General features: G+C 47.5%; 1 protein-coding gene across 1 annotated transcript; it reads right to left on the bottom strand.

Moving 5' to 3' along the window:
- Positions 1 to 1,040: 1,040 nt before the first annotated feature.
- On the bottom strand, positions 1,041 to 10,162 carry FZD4 (frizzled class receptor 4). The gene is made up of 2 exons (XM_034995061.1): positions 9,561 to 10,162; positions 1,041 to 7,441 (listed from the first exon to the last, which is right to left on the bottom strand). Exons 1-2 carry the CDS (start codon positions 9,843 to 9,845, stop codon positions 6,113 to 6,115), a joined length of 1,614 nt encoding a protein of 537 aa, XP_034850952.1. The 5' UTR covers positions 9,846 to 10,162; the 3' UTR covers positions 1,041 to 6,112.
- Between the last annotated feature and the right edge of the window lie 8,713 nt (positions 10,163 to 18,875).

The following is an 18,875-nucleotide window of genomic DNA, read 5'->3' on the forward strand; positions in this document are numbered from 1 at the left end:
ATAAAAGTATTTTCATATGGAAAGTGTTCCTACAAGTGCAATTATGAATTCATTCCAGATTGTGTTGACTTTTCCTTAACTTCATAACTACCTAATGAGTAGGTTGTGAAATGAGAAACACAGCCTGTCTTCCAGGGAAGAGAATTTAAATTACATACCTCCCTTCATTTATGGTTTCAGATACAAGTACAATAGCAATCTGCAGTGAAGGAGAATAGTATTACAGATCCTTCTTCCCTGGACTTTTTCCTTACACCAAACAGGGTGGTATTCAGGTGAAACCAGGGTGTGGAAAGTAATTTAAAGGCAAACGAAGAGGGCTGATGTTCTCTTCTGGGCCACAGCAGACATCTCCAATGGCCGTGGTTCCCCTTTCATCTGTGTCTGTGTGTCCTTATTATTTGCTCTCAGGACAGTGTCCTGATAATGGCTTTAAATTTGCTTTGTCTGATGACTTCTGGTTATGGAGACATAGACCACCCAATTTATAAAATTAACGAAAGAAGTCGTCATCCTGGTTGACTGATACAACATACTCCCATGTCTATTATACAAAAATGACCACTGGGTAGCCAGGAAAAAAAATTTAATGAAAATGTTAAAAAAAAAAAAAATTCCCCTCGCCCCTTTTAAAGACCCCTGAAGCTCTAGTGGTGATAGGAAAAACTTTTTCAAGCCACCAGATTAAGTCAAAGGTGCTTGGAAAGAATATTAAAAATGGCCACCCATAGTGGAAATGCCAAAAAGAGGTGTCATGGATGACAGCTTGGGAACTATGGTTACCTCCAAAGCATCATGTGACCATTAGAGTGATACTGATGACCACAGTAGTGATAAATTCTGTTGACCTTGGACCTCAGGGGTTTGCTGACCCAGGAGAAATCCCAGAGGGGAAAAATAGCACCAGCAAAAAAGAAACAAAGAGGCTCTCAGAAAGAGGCTCCCAATCTGCCCTGCAGACCAAATTCTCGATTTCTCACTGCTGGGAATGTGTGCTTCCTGGGAACTATGATATTCCTCCAGGAACACGCCACATCTCAGACCAGTTAATAAACAAAACTTTATTTTCCTTTAATACAAAAATTAAATAGCAAAGTTGTTTTTTTTTGTACAGTGATAAATTAGAAATTTACAGTACAGACATCAATGCAGACACACGTTGTACATCCTTAAAAGCAGGGTCCACTTCCTTTGACGTTCAGCAATTCATCAGGGCACGTGTAGCAGGGCTTTGCCTGGTACCTGTATGTCGAACATCTGAAAGCCCCCAGGGTTGGCCTCAAGGTGGCTGGAGCTGCAGGGCAGCGCGGGGGCCCAAGGACAGGCCACAGGGCACCAGCCTGCCTGCTGCACAAGCAGGCCGAGGCCCAGTTCGTCTTGTCACACGTCACACTTGATAGTTATTCCACCCTTCCTGCAAAGAGCTCAAGGGGCCTTCATCCTCAGACCTTCGAAAGTCTCACAACATCCCCGTGAGGTAGGAAAAAATTCTGAACCACCTAGATGCCCCACTGGAGAGAGAGCGAGAGAGCAGCCTCCCTCTCCCAAAGTGCACAACCAAGTTGGGGCCCGAGCCCATGAGCAGGACACGGAGGGGAGCACATCCTGGGGGAGAAGATGGACCAGCCTTCGGAGAGCAGAACTGCTCCCACCCCTCTTCTCAGAAGCCCTTCTGAGATGACAGTGATCAGATCCTGAATATTGCAGGGGATCAGGGGCCATCAAAGCCCGGAGGACATGGCTCACAGAGGACCCCAAACAGGCCCTCTCCAAACTGCCTGGGCAAATACGGGGAATTCGCTGGTGCAAAGAAGAAGGGAAATAGGTAAATCAGAAACAGGAACAAGCTGCTACAGGGCAAATGGGCCGCCCAAAGGGAAGCAGCCTGTTGGGGAGGGTCAGGGTTCACTTCCCTCTTGGTGAGAGCCAGGGTGCCGTGACCGCACAGCGCATGGCAAGCCGCAGCAGCAGAGAGCCCTGAGCAGGCCACAGGGAAACAAAATCCATTATTTAAGGCTCCGGTATCTGATCCTCAGTAGGAGCAAAATGCTCTTCTAGGAGTATCCAAGATCTATGACCTAGGCCCAGAGGAAAAATGATAACCTGGGTCCTTCGCCAGGCATTATACAAACCCAGAGGAGGACTCTGAACCCAAATACAATAAAAGAATACCAGGAACCATTAGAGTCCAGTGACTGGACATAATTGGCTGGAAAGGCAACTCCCTCCAATCTCTCCCATCACAGAATGAAATTCAGGACGTAGGGGGGCTCCTTCCAAAGTCTGTGCTCTGTGGCTCTCCCCGCGGACTGCTGCTGGGGCCACCTCCCCAGAAGCCACAGACTGCACCAGCTTGGTGACATCCCTGTAAACGGAGTCTACGCGCGCGCCAGGGCTGAAGCTGTCGAGCTCCTCCGTGTCCTCGGGTCCTGACTTGGTTGCTAACACAGTAAGCCCTGAATTCAGTGACCGGGAGGCTTGGGGGTGGGGGGGCAGAGAAGACAAGAGCTCAGGGTGCTGGTAAAGTCACAATTCAGAACCTCAACACAGAAGTGTCCCTGATTCTGGGTTTCAGGGTGCAGGTGAGGGAGTGACTGGGGAGGGGAAAGTCGGGGAGCATCTCAGGGAAATAAACAGTGTCACCCCCTTCTCTGGTTTCAGGACCCGGAGCAAGCTGCCAGCTCAGAAGCCGTCTCAGAGATCAGGAAATGGGAGGAAAAAGGATATGAATCAACCAAGTAGCTCAACCAGATGGTTCTGGCCAGTTCCACCCTACCTCATGTTCCTCTGCCCTGAATGGTGGTCTTTACAAAGGAAGAGAAAGAGGGGTTTGCCAGAGCAGAGGGTGGACAGGGGTTCCCTTAGGCCCCGCTGAATAAAATCTCCAGAGGCCAAGGCATTTTGTGGGAAGCTCCAATCATCCCTACTTATTCTAGTTTTCAAGAAAAACCCCAGCCCTAACCTTTTCCCTTGCAAGATGCCCTCAAATTCCCCTGTGCAAGTCACATGGAACACCCCAAGCCCTGCACGGCCTGTCCCCACAGCCACATGAAGTGTGGGAGTTCACATCCTTTCAGCCAGTGTTCGTAGTTTTCCTCGGTGATCTCCACAGAGGTGGTCATGAAACAGGGCTGAGGCCTTCTGTCAAAACCCTTGTGACTGACTAGCAGGGAATCGTGGGGAGGGCTGAGAGAGACAGTAAAGGCAGAAAGACCCAGGAAGCGGTTTATGGGACGGGAGACAGTAAAATGGATGAACATTCAGAGGCCTGTCCTCCTTCCCCAAAACCAACAGCAAAATTCAGCAGACCCAGGAGCACCCTCAGTTCAGGTCATTGAGAAGAACTGAGCTTTGTACTCCTCGACATCCCCTGAGGTGCCTAACACAGGGCTTTACACAGAGTGGACACTCAATAAATGTGCTAATAATTGACTTTTTTTTTTTTAAACAAATAGCAACTTAAGAGGTGATGGAGTCGTGTCAAGGTAACTGGTAACTGACCTCAGCCACAAAGCTCTTTTCCTGAAACCGTAAACACTCTCCATTGTCTGGAATGTGAAAGGAAAGGCCCACAGCCCTGATAGCTAGGGCTACTAATCCAGGCTGCACCGATGGCCACTTCTGATCAAATATACTTTCCCCTGGGAAGGCCAGAGATTTGCAGAAGGGACATGCTATAAACCCAGAGAGTTGTCGGGGCACTAGCTCCAGAACGTGGGTGTAGAGGTTCACCTAAGTACTCTTATTATTATTTCATTATTCACAAATATTGAGCACCTACTCCGTGCCTGTGACAAAGCCCTACAGTCGCACAGCAAGGCCAGTGCCCCACTGTACTGTCCTTCCCTTTCCTGGGCCAGAGTCTCAGCACAACTCCCAAGACACTGAGTGGAGCGTGAGTAAGGGCAGGCTCTGCCCCTGGGTGCATGCTCCAGGGCCCTGGCCAGCTCTGGGAACTGTCTGCAAGCAGCACAGGGAGTTCACATTTTGTATTTCAGAGGAGACGTAGTCTCAGATGGAGTTCAACTGGTCCTTCTGGGGATCATTTCTCATGCTCCTGGAACCCTGACCCAGAGTCCAGCCAAGGTACTCGGGCTCGGCTCACACACACACCAGGGACCACCCGTGCCCAGTTAGCATCTGTCCTCAAAGCCCCGAGACTTTCCCTCCCAAAAGACACAACAGACCTTATATGCATCTTCACTCAGACGGCTCAGGAGCCCCCAAAAACAAAGAAGAAAGGAAAGTGTCAAACCACGGACATAAAACTCAAAAAAGACAGAAAAGGACACGCGTATTTCCAGAATCTGACCACCTATTCGGGAATTTGAGTCCCTGGAAATGTTTTTCCACAAAGAAAGGCGATAAAAGAGTTTTCCTACCTGTTTTTAAAAGGGGAGTGGGGTGGGGCATGAATAAATAAATGAGTCATTGCAAAGTAGCTGCTGAAGCAAAGATAGGTATGAGCTACAAGGAGAGCAACCTGTGACATTGTCGACAATTTGTCCCAGAGAGCTGGTGATTAGAAGGCCTAAGGCAGGTTGAGAGAGTCCAGTTACAATTTTAAAAGAATTGCAACTTTTTGAGAGGCTGCTAGGGGGGTACCCCATTGTGAGGAACATAAAGCATAAATTTTAAAAGCTCTGGATACCCCTGCAAAAGGCAATTAAGACCTGTGCTGTTAAGAGTTTGCAGTTCATTTCATATGGTCTACACTTTATTCCCTACTAACCAATCAAGCTCCTGGCTGGAATTCTGGAGATTCATTAAGCACCATATAAATACTCCAGGCCACACTGCCTCCAATGAAATCTTATAAGGAGCCTTTGCCAATTACTAGGAAACAATTATGCACCAAGTAGTTGGATTAGCTGTCCTTAGTTCTCTCTACAAAACAGCAAAGTCTTCATTGTGGGTAGTAGACTAGACTGATAACATTCTTATGCTAAAGAAAGAAAGGCACTATCATTCTGAGAATGCAAGCTGACCATAGTTTTAAAGTCAGTTGAGTATACTATTATGTCATGGTGCAAGAATGTGCTTTTAATTGTAATTGACACACACAAATTACACAGCTAATCTGTGTGAACGCAAAGTTGCCAAGAAACTTAACATTTTAGCTCTTCCAGACTGGCGTCTGCATAGATGCAATCACACAAAGTAAAATATATTAAGTCCCCATTGCTCAATGCAATAGGTCTCCGGGTCGGTAAGGTAAGTCAACTTGATAAATCTCATTTTCCTCTGAATTAAATGATTGTCAGAAAGTAAATCACCCTTACTTTCCCCCTCATTAGGCATGCTGCGGTGCAAAAAAAAATCCTATAAAAATACCTATTTTGAGTCATTAATGTAAAATGAAGAAAACAGCAGCAGCCCAGAACAGGGATGTTGAAATTTAAGAGGAAGAGAGAGAAGAAAAATCCACTGGACACCTTATGTATGTTTGTACGGTACTTTTGTTTTTCCAAACAGTTCTGTCTTAGGACAAAGGCACTGAAAGATTCTGACACCACCTCTTGGGAGAGCAATCCACAAAGTTCTAAACAGCAGACTGCGCACCACAGAAAATGTTTATGTTAGATCAGCCCAACTATAAAACTCTTGTAACACTTGTCTGAACCCCGTGTCTCCAGTGTTTATAGATTGCTTTGCTATCTGAAAGACCCAGTTAGTATTTAAGATTTTAAGGGTTAAAAAAGTTAATCTTTCTCCCTGCGAGTTACCTACTCACAGCTCAGATCTCACTCTGCAGGGAAAAGCAGCTTCGCCCTGGACCCTCCTGGAATCTAGGCAGGACCTCCACGCTCCAAGCTGCGAACTGCTAAAGTGTTCAATGTTTTGATTTTTCACAGCTTTGAAAGCCTCTAACTGGCTTTTCCATTTTGGATCATTCCAAAGTCTGCAGCAAAATCCTTTTATGATGCTGGGAAGTGGGGGGGGGCGGGGGGCAGGTGGTGGTGGCTTACAGGGGTCACTTAAGTGTTGCCAGTCTGCTCAAACTGAGATTCACTGCAGGAAACTTTTAGTCGCACTTGCACCAAAATGCTAGCATTCCCCCCCGCCCGCCCCAATGCCTTCAAAATTTGGAAAGCGTGGAGCCCAGTTTGCCTTATACCACAGTTTCGTTGCCTTTCCCAGGCTTCACCCAACCATTCCCCCGCTTTTCTCTCTTTACCTTCCCAGAATTCACCAATCTGTTAGAACACTTCTGCCAGGTGTGCAGAGTTTTGGCAGACCAAATCCACATGCCTGAAGTGATGCCCACCAGCAAAGACATAAAAATTTTCAACATTTCCACTGCCATATTGGAGTCATCTGCAGAATACCGGAAGAGCGCCCAGTTGGAGATTTCATAGAAATAACAGGCAATCACACAGGTGGCAGGCACCGTGTACAGGACTGAGAAGACCCCAATCTTGACCATCAGCCTTTCCAACTTGTCCGTCTTTGTCCCATCCTTTTGCAGATTGGACCGAATTTTGAACAAGGCCACTAAACCGGCCGCGATGAACAGAGTCCCAATCACCAAGTAAGTGAAGAGGGGAGCCACCACAAAGCCCGTGAGGGCATCAAGGTTTTGATTCCCGACGTAGCACAGGCCGGTCAGTTCATCCGCATCCACCAGTCTCATAATCAAGATGACAATGGTTTTCACAGCAGGAATGGCCCAGGCGGCAATGTGGAAATAAGAGCTGTGCATCTCAATGGCCTCATGACCCCATTTGAGTCCCGCTGCCAAAAACCAAGTGAGTGTCAGAATAACCCACCAGATGGAGCTGGCCATTCCAAAAAAGTACATCAGCAAGAAAATGATTGCACATCCTGTGTTCTTAAGTCCTTCTTGGATGAGAACAGGTTCTGCTGCCTCTTCAAAATCGCAGGATATCCTTTCCCGGCCCACGGTCAGCCTGACAATATAAGCAATGCTATAAATATTATAGCACATACTGAGAAATATGATGGGGCGCTCAGGGTAGGAAAATCTGGAGGAATCGATCAGGAAGGTGAGCACCGTGAAGGCGGTGGAGATGAAGCACAGACTGGCCCACACGGCCATCCAGATGTCCGTGAACTCTTTGGCCGAGCGGCTATACAAGCCAGCATCATAGCCACACTTGAGAACACAGTTCAGGCTCCTTTTCACCCATATGTACTGATCCGAGTTGGTGCCTACGGAGTGGCACTCTTCCCCAGGCTGCATGGGGGTTTTGTGAGGTAATGGCACCTCCTCATCACCTGGCCCTTCCATGCACATGTGGTTGTGGTCATTCTGGGGTGGGAATTTGCTGCAGTTCAGGCTGTCTGGCCAGGCAAACCCAAATTCCTTCAGGACGGGTTCACAGCGCCTCTTGACTGAAAGACACATGCCGCCGCATGGGCCGATGGGGATGTTGATCTTCTCTGTGCACATTGGCACATAAACCGAACAAAGGAAGAACTGGAAAAGTAATGAAATGAACAAAGAAAACAATGACTTGGAAGTCTGACCAAATGCTTGCATGAAGCGGAGTTGAATGCTTCCAGGCAAAGTACATACCGACTTTTAACCAGCTATAGGGACTCTAACTACTTACTCCGACCTCAGACTAGGGTGCCTAAAAAATCCGTTGCTTGCACACTTTGCTTCTTTGGGTTCTAGCAATCCTTTCCCGCAGAACATAAATAAATAAATATATTAAAAGGACCTAAAGGATTACATAATCCCTTTTTTGCATAATGCTTAAGAAAATAAACCTTAAGACTTGACTTTGCGTCTCCCTCTTTGAAAGAGCCGAACAGACTAATTGAATGACTGAGTCATTCCAGTGATGGGGTGATTTATTTTTGTCCTCATTTCTTTATCACCATAAAAATAAATGTTAAAAAAAATGTAGGTCCAGCTTTTCTCCTATTAATATTCTCTCTTTTCTCTACTTTACTTTATCCCCTAAATTTTTTTTAATCAGTCCCATACTGAAACAGAAAATGTCCTAATTGAGACACTAGTAGACCCAAGGATGGGATGCAGGTTGAGGTCTCTGGTCACCAGGGCTTTGTTTGGCCAGGTTTCCTCAATGAATAATAATGAAGCACAATAGGAAAATATAAATGTGAAGTCCCTGGAACTGCAGTACCAGCAGGGGAGAGTCCAGTTGCTGTCCTCAATTCTTCCAGCATTGATAAACAGTCGGCTTGGCTCCTTACAGATGTTGTCTATGAAGTCTAGAGTTACAAGTAACTATTTTCCAGCATGTAAAGGGATCCAGTCCTGTCCTTCAAAACAGCTTGGCTGCTTCCCCAGGATACATGTAATTAAAAATATATATCCCTGCAAAAGCTGTTTCTCCAACAAAATTGCCACTGATGTCAGGATATGTGCTGTTTCCAAACTGAGAGCTAGAGGATCATTTCTTAAGCTTTTATAACCTAGTTCTAAAGTTCTGAAAACTCCGAAGGGACATTTCAGCAGCAACAGGTCTAATCCCAATCATCTTTCTGAAACCACAGTCCAACTTTTAAAATGACCTATGTAAAAACACGCACCTACTAAGTAAGCTGCCTGCCTGTTTCTTATCTCTCAGAAGTTACAACCAGAACCACGGATTTCTGAAGCTTTCAGCCTGGACAACTACCCTCTATTTTTTTTCCCAAGTTCTTTCCTGTCTAAATTTCTAAAACTCACTCATCGCCTCACTAACCAAAACACAACCAGTGCTAACCCTTTTTTAAAAATCTCTTTCAGTTCCTTTTTTAAAAAGTGAATTGGTTGTTGGTTTTGTAAGATTATAATCACCCTGTATATGCAAATTATTTCTTCACCTATTGTAGGCTGAGCATTTTCTCTATCATTACAGAAGCTTTAAAATTTTTAACGACTGAAAAAAAAATCTTCTAATATACAAAATACCTTCCTGGAGCTTGACCACACACTATCACCTTTTCCCCAAGCTGTGTTTTCTCCCCACCAAATCCTAAATCTGCCCTCAACCCTGAGGATCCAAAATGATCTCAAGCCACCCAACCATTCCTTCCTGCATGACCTCTAAAGTCATGCAGGACGACGCGAGGAGGGGCCACTCCGCAGAAAACGAAGCAAGCAGTGGGGTTTCATTTAATAACACACCCCCAAAATATGGGGGAGAAAGGAGGTCGGAGAGGGAGGAGAAGTTCCCGGCTCCTTATCTCTCCTTCCAAGTCTTAGTTGCAGCTGGCTGCCCTGCTGCGGACTCGCCCACCGAGCAGCGGCGGCCAGAATCCTTGGCAAAGATAACCCTCAGCTCCACTGGGGTTAGGGGCTTGGCCAGACAAGGGTGAGCAGGGGAGAAAAACGGAAGGGCGGGGTGTAAGAGTGGGTTCTTTCGCAGGCCAGACGACTTACACAACGTTTTGGCTTCCAGTCCCTGAGAAAGGACAGAAAAGTGGGGGTGGGGGTGGAAATCACTTTCCCAGGATAGTTTTACCCTTCAGCCTTGGAAGGGGGCAGGGGGCTTGGCTTGGCAAGGGCTTCATGGAGTTAGTCTGGGCCGTCCCCGCCCAAGGGGTCCCGTCCCGCGAGGGGTGGGGGTGGGGGCGCCCACCTGCAGCTGGCTGGAGCAGCCGTACTGGATGAGCGGCGTGAAAGTTGTCAGCTGCAGCTCGGCGTCTGTCTGCAGCTCGTGCCCCACCAGGTTGGGCATCTTGGTCACGTTGTAGCCCAGGTTCTGGCACATGGAGATGCGGATGGGGTCGCAGCGCCGCTCCTCCTCGTCCCCGAAGCCCCGCGCTGGCTCCAGGAGCAGCAGCAACGGCAGCAGCAGCCGCAGACTGAGATCGACGCCCCCGGGCGCCCCCAGGACGCTCGGCACTGCGCCCCGCCAGGCCATGGCCAGAGCCGGGGGCAGCGGCGGCGGGGGGGCGTCCAGAAGACACCCCCAGTTTGCACCGGGGCGCCGGCTGCCCGCGCTGCTCCCAACTCCCGGGAAGGGAGTGTGATAAGGCGCCAAGGGCGAAGAAGGGGCAGCGGCCGGGTCTCTGGCAGCTGCGCGCGACTGTGTGGGATATTAGACGCCCGTGGCCGGGGCCGAAGGACAGGCTGCGAGGGGCATGGCTACAGGCGGCGAGCCCCCAAACCGGCGCCTGCCCCGTCCGCTCTGCCTCTCGGCAAAACCCGCCAGCACCCAGCGCCGCGCCGCTCTCACCGCCCGAGCCCTCCGCGGCGCTAGAGGTTCGCTGGGCGGTGGCAGGGCGGGACGGACAGCGCGCCTCTCCAATGGCCGGGCGCCGTGGGCAGCGAGGGGCGGGGCCGCTCTGCCGCTGGAAGGGTCAGGCCCCCGCCCGCCAGCCCCCTGCCCCGCCCCTCCCTCTCTCCCTCCCGGAGCGCCCCGCCCGGCTTCCCGGCTCTCACTTTCCTCCCACCCGGTTCGCGGCGCTCGGGAGCCAGGCGGGGATGGAGCCGAGTTGCTCCCGCCGGACCAGCCTGCCCCCTCCTCTTCCAGGTGAGAAATGCTCCCAGATCAGTCGACTCCCTTTCATTCCACTCTTCCGGCTGTCACCTCGGCCCGTGGCTACCTACCTATCAGGCAGAGAAACGTACACAAAGAACACGGGCTTTAGATTTGCAAAGACTGTGGCTTTAAATCCTGGCTGTGTGACCTTGAGCAAATTGCTCAACCTCTCGGCGTCAGTTTCCTCATCCGTAAAGAGACTTGGGAGGATTAGACGTAATGCGTGAAACGCTTAGCCCGGTGCCTGGTACAACGCAAGCTCGCAGCTATTTTCACTGCTAACTTGCTTGGGTTGGAGCCGGGCCGCGTCTCCCCGCCCCCAGACTCGGCCCGACCTGCGCCCGGGAGCTGCCTGTCTCCAGCCGCTAGTGGGGGAGGCGCCCCGGAGCAGCCGACCAGCCGACGGTCTCGCGCTCCGATTTCCTCACCGTATGAAATGAAATTCCACAGGGGGATTCAAAAGGAAATGAGACCGGGACGCTCCGTGCTTCTCGGCCCGCCGCCCTTCCTGTGTCGAGGACACGGTTTCTAAATAAGGTTGGGAGGGTGAGAGGGCGGGAGGGGAGAGGCTTGACCTGTGCACAGGAGGCGATGAAGGCGCACAACCACCGAGGGTACCCTCCCCCAGCCTCCCGGGCATCCCTCCCCTGCAGCCTGCATCTCTTAACTTATTCAGCTGCTGCGAAGGGCCCTGGAGGTCTCGGGATCACGCGACCGCTGTTTTGATCCAGTTCCCCGCCCCCGCCCCCCCTTCCCAGCCCTCCCCCTCCCCACGGCCCACCCCTCGGGTGGAGGTTTGTGCTAGTTCACCCTTTCCCTTTCCAGTCAGACCAGTGAAACACTCAGCAGGTGGATTTCTAAGCCATTTACTTACTGCTTGACTGTGGTGAAGCTTCTGTGCCTCTCTGAGCTTCAAATGGGCCATCTGTAAAATAAGGAAATTCATGTCTACCCCACACAGTTGTTCTAAGAGTTAAATGAGAGAATGCCCCTAAATCATTTAGCACAGTGTCTGGCACATACAAAGTAAGTGCCAAATAACTTGGTTTTTGTCGTTGTGAGGTGACCTCCTACTTTCCAGCCAGGTCCCAAAGACATCTCCTGGCAGCCCAGGTCTGAAGATCTGGATAAAGAGCTTTCTACTCTCTTCTTGAGATCTTTTTGACCAACACTTGCCAAGGTTTTCTGGGCCTTGGTGACAGGGACCAGGTTTGTATGCATGTTTGTGTCCTCTGTTTCAGCCAAGTCTGGCAGATGGCAGAGGCTGGATACAAGTTGGAAGGATATCTGTTCCACTCCTGTGGTGCTCCTATTTTGCCTTATAGCTTTAGTTTTCATATACTGGCAACTAGACTTGGCTGAGGGCAAGAATGGAATCAACTTGTTTTGGTTTTTGGCTCTGTACCTAGAACTGTGTTGGGCACATAAAAGCTGCTTTGTCTCCCGCCATCATCACAACCTCCCAGAAAAGGAGACTCTATTAGCTTCTTAAAGAGGTGACGAAACTGAGGCTAGAACTGAAGTAATAGTTAGAAAATGGAAGACCTTTCCTAAAAAAAAAAGAAAAGAAAATGGAAGACCAACCAAACCAGGGCCCAAGGGGGCCCCTCAAAGATGGGAGGCAGGGTTTTTTCCCTAGAAATATTCCCAGCTGGAAGTCTACATACTCAGGAGTAGGGTTGACTCTTCCGTTTGACTGTGCTGAGTAATGCAGGAGACCATAGGCCCACAGAGATGAATAAATGATGAGATGAATGAATCCAATGAATAGATGATCCCCACCCTCTAGGAACTCACAGGAGGAGACAAAGAAGGAACAGACAACTCTAACTCAATGTGGTAAGTACATAGAGAGAGAATTGTAGGTAAATTGAGGGTGGAGGTAGCTGAGGTAACAGAGCTGTGCAGAGGCAGATGGCCTGCAGGATTCTGAGCTACTCAACAAAGCAGAGTTAGTGTGCAATGGGCACTTCTCCTGACGCATTTGCAGGAAGGGGAGAAAGGCTTGCCATGTACTGATGGTACATGTGCATGGTTTATTGAAGGATGAACTCCGCGAGGTCAAGGAGCAGCACAGGGCCTGGCACAAAGAGGCTACACCATCAGTGTTGAGGGAAGCGATACTATTATCAGACCAACAACCAAGAACTTCCATAGAACCCTTACTCTGGGCCGGATACTGGGTTACATGCTTTCCGTGTATTATCTCATTTATTTCACTCAGCAGCTTGAGAAAACTGATGTTTTGAGGGGTTAAGCAATTTGTTCAAGATCACACAGTAAGTGACAGGGGACTCAGACGTGTGCCTGTTTATGGGCATGGTACTGTTCTCACAGAGGAAACTGTGTGCGCTTTGCCTAATCCCTGGTTAGAGATGCCCCTTTTGCCATCAGGACTTTTTCTTCCTAGCCCCGGCGTCCCTGCCCTGGCTTGCTCGAAGCACTGTCTCCTTGGAGAACGCTGGAAGAAGCCCCTTCCCTGGGCAGAAGCTTTTCCTGTCAACAGCTTTTCTTTCCCCGGCATGGAACTCATCGCAGGTATTTTCCAGAAAAGAAAGCCAGGGGAATCACATTTCAGTCTGCATGTGGAAAGAAAACAAAGACCACGACTTAGAGCTCACTCTGAATGGCCCGGAGCCCCTCAGCCTCTCCTCTCACAGAGCGGTTTACACAGTCGCCAGTCTGCTCCCAGTGACAGGCCTGGCATTTTGTCTTTGTTGCAGAAAACACTTCCCTGAGGGAGTTCCACACCAAGGGCTCTCCACCCTGTGATAGGCAGAGCATTTAGGAGAGGAGCAGAAGATGGGGACAGGGGAATGGAACCTTCCATTAACCTGAAGGGCAGGCTGTGGGCCCCTAGTGGCTCTGGCCTGAGGGCCTGGACGGTTTCCTCTGTCCACTCTCTGAGTAGGAAGGAGGCAGCCACTTTGGAGCTACAACAAATGTGACTTCAGCAGGCCAGTTGGAGGGCTCTCTATTTGCATCTAATGAGAGGCTGGGTTCTAATTAACTCCTGTGATGTGTTAATTTTTCAACCTGACATTTTCTGCTCTAATAGATTCTTGTAATGGTTTCTAAATTAAAAGCTGCATTTGAACACTAGGGTTTAGGTTAAAAATCCACCACCTAAGGGGGTGGGGGGCCGTAAACATCCTTTCCCTCCTAAGGAAAACCTCTCATTTGCAGTTCTTTGCTAACCCAATTAAGTACTGAAGTAGTCACCCCAGAGCCTGCTTTTTATTTCCTGCGAAACAATCCAACTAATCCATATTCAGTAGCTTCCAAGAGAAGTCTTATTCCAACCACTCATGAAGAAACCAGCTTCTTTGAATATGGACAGAACATTTAGAACTCACAAAGAGCGGTCTTGATAGAAAATGCAAGAAAATGGTTCATTATTATCCTGTTTGGTTTTTGAGGGGAAAATTCACTGGGACCAAAACCTCATAAGGACTGGGAATTTATCGTGGAATAAGAGAAGCATGGGGAGAAGTCAGGTCACATCCCATCAGTTTATAGATGGTCTGGGTGCTACATCTCCCTTTGCACCCAAACTAGTTATGAAACAAAAACATGTGTCCTGAGTAAAGCAGGAGGGAACCCTAATCTCACTCAAAGTTGAGGAATCACAGGCCCCAAGAGGTTCAGTAACGGCTCTTAAGTGGCAGAGCCAAACCCCTGCCTTCTTATCACTTGCACCACTAGCTGGGGAAGAATCAAGTCACCAGAGAGCTCTTGAATGTCAAGGAATCAAAGCCCTGTTGTTCCTCCTACCAAGCATAAGATGGTACAGAGGACATTCTTATTTGTTGGTGGTGATGGTTTAATATACAGATGGGCAACTGTGAACCTGCGCAGGAGGCAAAAAATACTGCTAACACACTTTGTACCTCTGCAACTTCATTTCATTTCAGTATCTGTCAGTCAAACCAGTAGCAAATGTTTAGTGATAGGTTCTTGTGGACATGTCACTGAGCAGTGTCCTGGGAGGTATGGAGGCATTAGAATGTGGTTCCTGCCTCCAACGAGCTTACAGTCACATTAGAGGAGACTAAGACACGAGACCCACAGTGAAACTTATTTATAATTAAGTGCTTTTTCTTGAGCTCCCTTACTCATTATAAATTTGGGGTTTTGTTTCGGAATTGGTTTTGGTTTGGCTTGGTTTTGATCCCTTTCACAGTCCTTCAAGGTCAGAGGCTGTGTCTTCCTCACCATTGTGTTCCTGAACAGCAAAGGAGACACTACCTGGCCTGTCCGCAGCACTCGATAGATGCTTGTTGAATGAATAAATGAATAGTTCAGGCTATAAGTGCTCTAATTCTTCAGAAAAAGAGAGCCTTCATTATGTTCTGGGTATAGGAGGCCATCAAAATGCAACCCAACTGGTTCTGGAATGATGGTCAAGTCTACTCTACAGGCCACGCCTACAAGATAGCTTTCTGCTTTCTTCACAGTTCGGAGGATTTGCCAATCACTTATCTTCCTTTTCTGTTTTTCTCTGCAGATTCTTAAATATTTTAAGGTAGAAAGATGTCTTGGCTAGAATTGTTGTTTGATTCAGAAGCCTGTTTCTAAACTTCATGAATCAGCCCAAGATATTTTCTTATCACTGTTCACTAGCTAATTGACCACTGATCTCAATATTGTCACCTGAAGGCATTAGGAATCATATAGGCCATATGTGCAGGAGTATCCAGCCAAAGAGTTATAATAAGTCAGGAGATCACCTGTAAGTAGTAAGTTTGTAGAACAATTGAAATGTGAGTCTAGCTATGAGGGGTGTGTGACTTTCCAAGAAACCCAGGGAAGCATGGAAGGGAAAGCACCTGTAATAATATCTCTCACAGGCAGCATTCTCATCAGTTGATACAGGTGAGAAATGAACAGTAATAAAAATAATGCTAAATAATGAAAAATTGTGAACTAGCCACCTGCTGTGGATAAACATGAACTAGACTAGACAAGGTGTCAGGTGGTGGTTTTAAAACATAGCCTCAAGTTCTTTGACATTCCTCCCATTGAAGGGCAGAGTTTATATTTCCTCCCCTTGAATTTGGGAGGGCTTGTGACTTCTTCAACCAATAAAATAGTGTAAGTGACACCAGGTGACTTCCAAAGCTATGTCATAAAAGGCCATGCAGATTATTTGCTGGGAAATTTGCTTTGGAGCTCTGAGCAGCCCTGTAAGTAGTCCAGCTACCTTGAGACCACCGTGCAGGTTTTCCAGTTGATAGTGCCAGATGAGCCTCTCCTTCAGCCACCCCAGGCTGAGCACCAGAAGTATGAATGAATCTTGGAAGTAGATTCTCTGGTCCCAGGGGTTCCTACCCCCAGCTGTTTGAGTCATCTCAACCCAGACATTGTGGGGCATAGAAGAACCACACTTGCTGTGCTTTTTCCAAATTCCTGACACACAAAATCCATGATGATTATTGTTTTATGCCTATCTTAGTCCATTTGGGCTGCTATAACAATACCATATACTGGCTGGCTTATAAATAGACATTTATTTCTCATGGTTCTGAATACTAAGAGCTCCAAGATCAAGGCACCAGCAGATTCAGTGTTAATAAGAGCCCATTTCCTGGTTCCTAGATGGCTGTCTCTTTGTTGTATCTTCCAGGGCAGAAGGGATGAGGGGACTCCCTGGGGTCTCTTTTTATAAGGGCTCTGCTCTCATGACCTAATCACCTCCCAAAGCCCTTACCTCCAAAGGAGAGGGTGACTCAGCTAGAAAAAGAATGAATATCACCCAAAGGTGCATAAAGGGACCTATATCCTCCCTTTGAGAGAAGGATAGAATGTTTTCAGTTGCATGAGGGACCATTGGGTCATGTTAAGTGGAAGCATGATTTTGCTATTGTCTTTATTTAACAGTTACGTATGGTTTTCAAAGGTGTGTATGAATGCCAAGTTGACAAGGAGTGGATTCTGGTAGCTCTTTATTGTCAATTTAGCTGCAGTGGAACTCATTTGCTAGAATTCCCTTCCCTGCATGGCTCCAGATTGGGATTGGCCACAAGAGAAATTGGCACAAGACTGGAGAGGTGGAAGCAAAGCTGTGTTTTCTACTCTGAAAGTCACAGCTGGGTGCCAGGCACAGTGGCAGTTCATGACATTGAGTCGGCTGGCTCACTTATTGGCAGGGGCAGCACTCGGACCTGCATGAGCTCCTCCTTCATCTGCTCTGAGTCTTGGGCTAGGTGCATGAGTAGCTCCATGGTTAAGGGCTCTAGCTTCTGCAGATCACCTGCATCAAGATTAGAGATGGTTAGACAGACTTGGCATCCAGTTTATCCCTGTGTGTTCCAGTTTGCCCTTGACTTCCCAAACTTTGTGCCTCACTTTTCTTCTTGATTGCAGGGTTGGTTGATCTATCATGACTTTGGGCCCAACACCAGGCACAGAGGCAATGCGTTGCATAGAGTACTTCACTGGTTTCCACAGTTTTGTAAGGTCTACTCCTTGCTATAAATTCCTTGTTCTATCTCACTCACAGTGACTCTGCTTCTCCGAGCAAACCCTGATGATATATGCCATCAAAAAGGTTTGGAGGATGTTAGCTCTGGAAGCTGCCTTAGAGTTCATTTGGCCCACTTCTCATTTTATAATTGGGGAAACTGAGGCCCCAAATGTGACTTTCCCAAGTGGCACATAAATAATGAGTGCTTGAACCAGTTTGCTAACCTGCTCTGTGATCTAAGTATTTGGCAGATTTCTCTTTGACTTATGGAATTGTGACTGGCCTGCTACACCAGGCTGTATTATTTACAGCAAGCACTTAATTGAGCCCCTTCTGTCAGGCACTTTGTGAGGTGTTTGCATAAATTACCTCATTTAATCCACATGCCTTCCAGAAGATATCCTAAATTTGAATTATTTCTCTCTACTCTCTATCTCCACCACCACAAACTGTCCAGTCCCCATCAGCTCTCACGTGGACAGCTGTCTTCTGACAGGCCTCTCTCCACCACTGCTCATTGACAATCTCTTCTCTACGAGGCAAACAGGGATGCTTTCAAACCAGCTTCCACAGATCATGCTCCTCTCTGAAACTGCTGGAAACTCGTCAGTGGTCTCCCATTGCCATTGGAAGAAAATTTATCTGGCCTACAAAGTCCTGTAAGATCTGGCCATCTTCCCTCACCTTCAGTCACACCCCTGCCTTGCTCACCACACTCCAGCTACATTGACCTTCCCTCTATTCCTAAAACATGTCCAGCTACTTCTTGCTGTAGGGTCTGTAGTCTTTCCTCTGCGTAGAATGCCATTATCATATTCTCCCCCATCTTCCCAAGGCTGCTCCTTCCTAACAAATGTCTTTTTCTCTGAGACGTCTTCTCCAACACTCCTGTTTCATCCTTCCCTGCAGTCACTCCTTAGCCCTGTTTTATTTCCTTCACAGCACTTACTAATGTCTGTCACTGTCTTGATTATTCACTTGCTTATTTGTTAATTTTCTCTCTCTCCTATCTAGAAAGAATCTCCACAAGCACAGGGTCTTAACTGTCTGATTCACTAAGATGTCCCTGGTGCCCAGCAGGTACTCAGTAAATATTTGTTAAGTAAACAAACCTATACAGTACCTACTATTATTCTCCCCATTTTAAGGTGAGGAAACAGTCACTGAGAACGCTGAATTCCAACTTGTGGAGGCAATGAAGCTGTCTAAAGTAGGATGCCTAATGGTCAAGAGCTCAGGCTGTGGGGTCAGGCAGACCTGTGTTGTAATTCAGCAAAATGTATCATAGGATACTAGAACTACAAGGAACCTTTGATAATCAGCTAGTTCCCTGCCTAATCATTATAGTAAAGTTAATCAGTCAGCAACCATTTCTTGAGTTCTTACAGTGTGTATTGCTAAGGTAACAGAAATTGCTCCCCCAAACAGGGCAGACATTAAAGATCACTCATTTATCACATCCTGGGAATTTACATTTTATCTGATTTTCCTTCAGCAGCCCTCAACTTCTTAAAATGTTTTTTCTAATTTTTTAAAAATTTAAATTCAATTAACATATAATATATTATTAGTTTCAGAGGTGGAGGTCAGTGCTTCATCAGTCTTATACCCAGTGTTCATTATATCACGTGCCCTCCTTAATGTCCATCACCCAGTTTCCCCATCCCCCACCCCCCTCTCCTCCAGCAACCCTCAGTTTGTTTCCTATGATTAAGAGTCTCTTATGGTTTGTCTCCCTCTCTGATTTCATCTTGTTTTATTTTTTCCTCTCTTCCCCTATGATCCTCTGTTTTGTTTATTAAACTCCACATATGAGTGAGAGCATATGATAATTGTCTTTCTCTGATTGACTTATTTCGCTTAGCATAATACCCTCTAGTTCCATCCACATCATTGCAAATGGCAAGATTTTTTTTGATGGCTGAGTCATGTTCCGTTTTATA

Source organism: Mirounga leonina, unplaced genomic scaffold (genome assembly GCF_011800145.1).
Source record: "Mirounga leonina isolate KUSES-001 unplaced genomic scaffold, KU_Mleo_1.0 Mir_92, whole genome shotgun sequence".
NCBI lineage: Eukaryota > Metazoa > Chordata > Mammalia > Carnivora > Phocidae > Mirounga > Mirounga leonina.

Coding starts and splice junctions, on each gene's coding strand:
- FZD4 (XM_034995061.1), bottom strand. CDS start 9,845: ATGGCCTGGCGGGGCGCAGTGCCGAGCGTCCTGGGGGCGCCCGGGGGC. Junction 7,442..9,560: donor GCTGCTCCAGCCAGCTGCAG/GTGGGCGCCCCC, acceptor TTACTTTTCCAG/TTCTTCCTTTGTTCGGTTTA.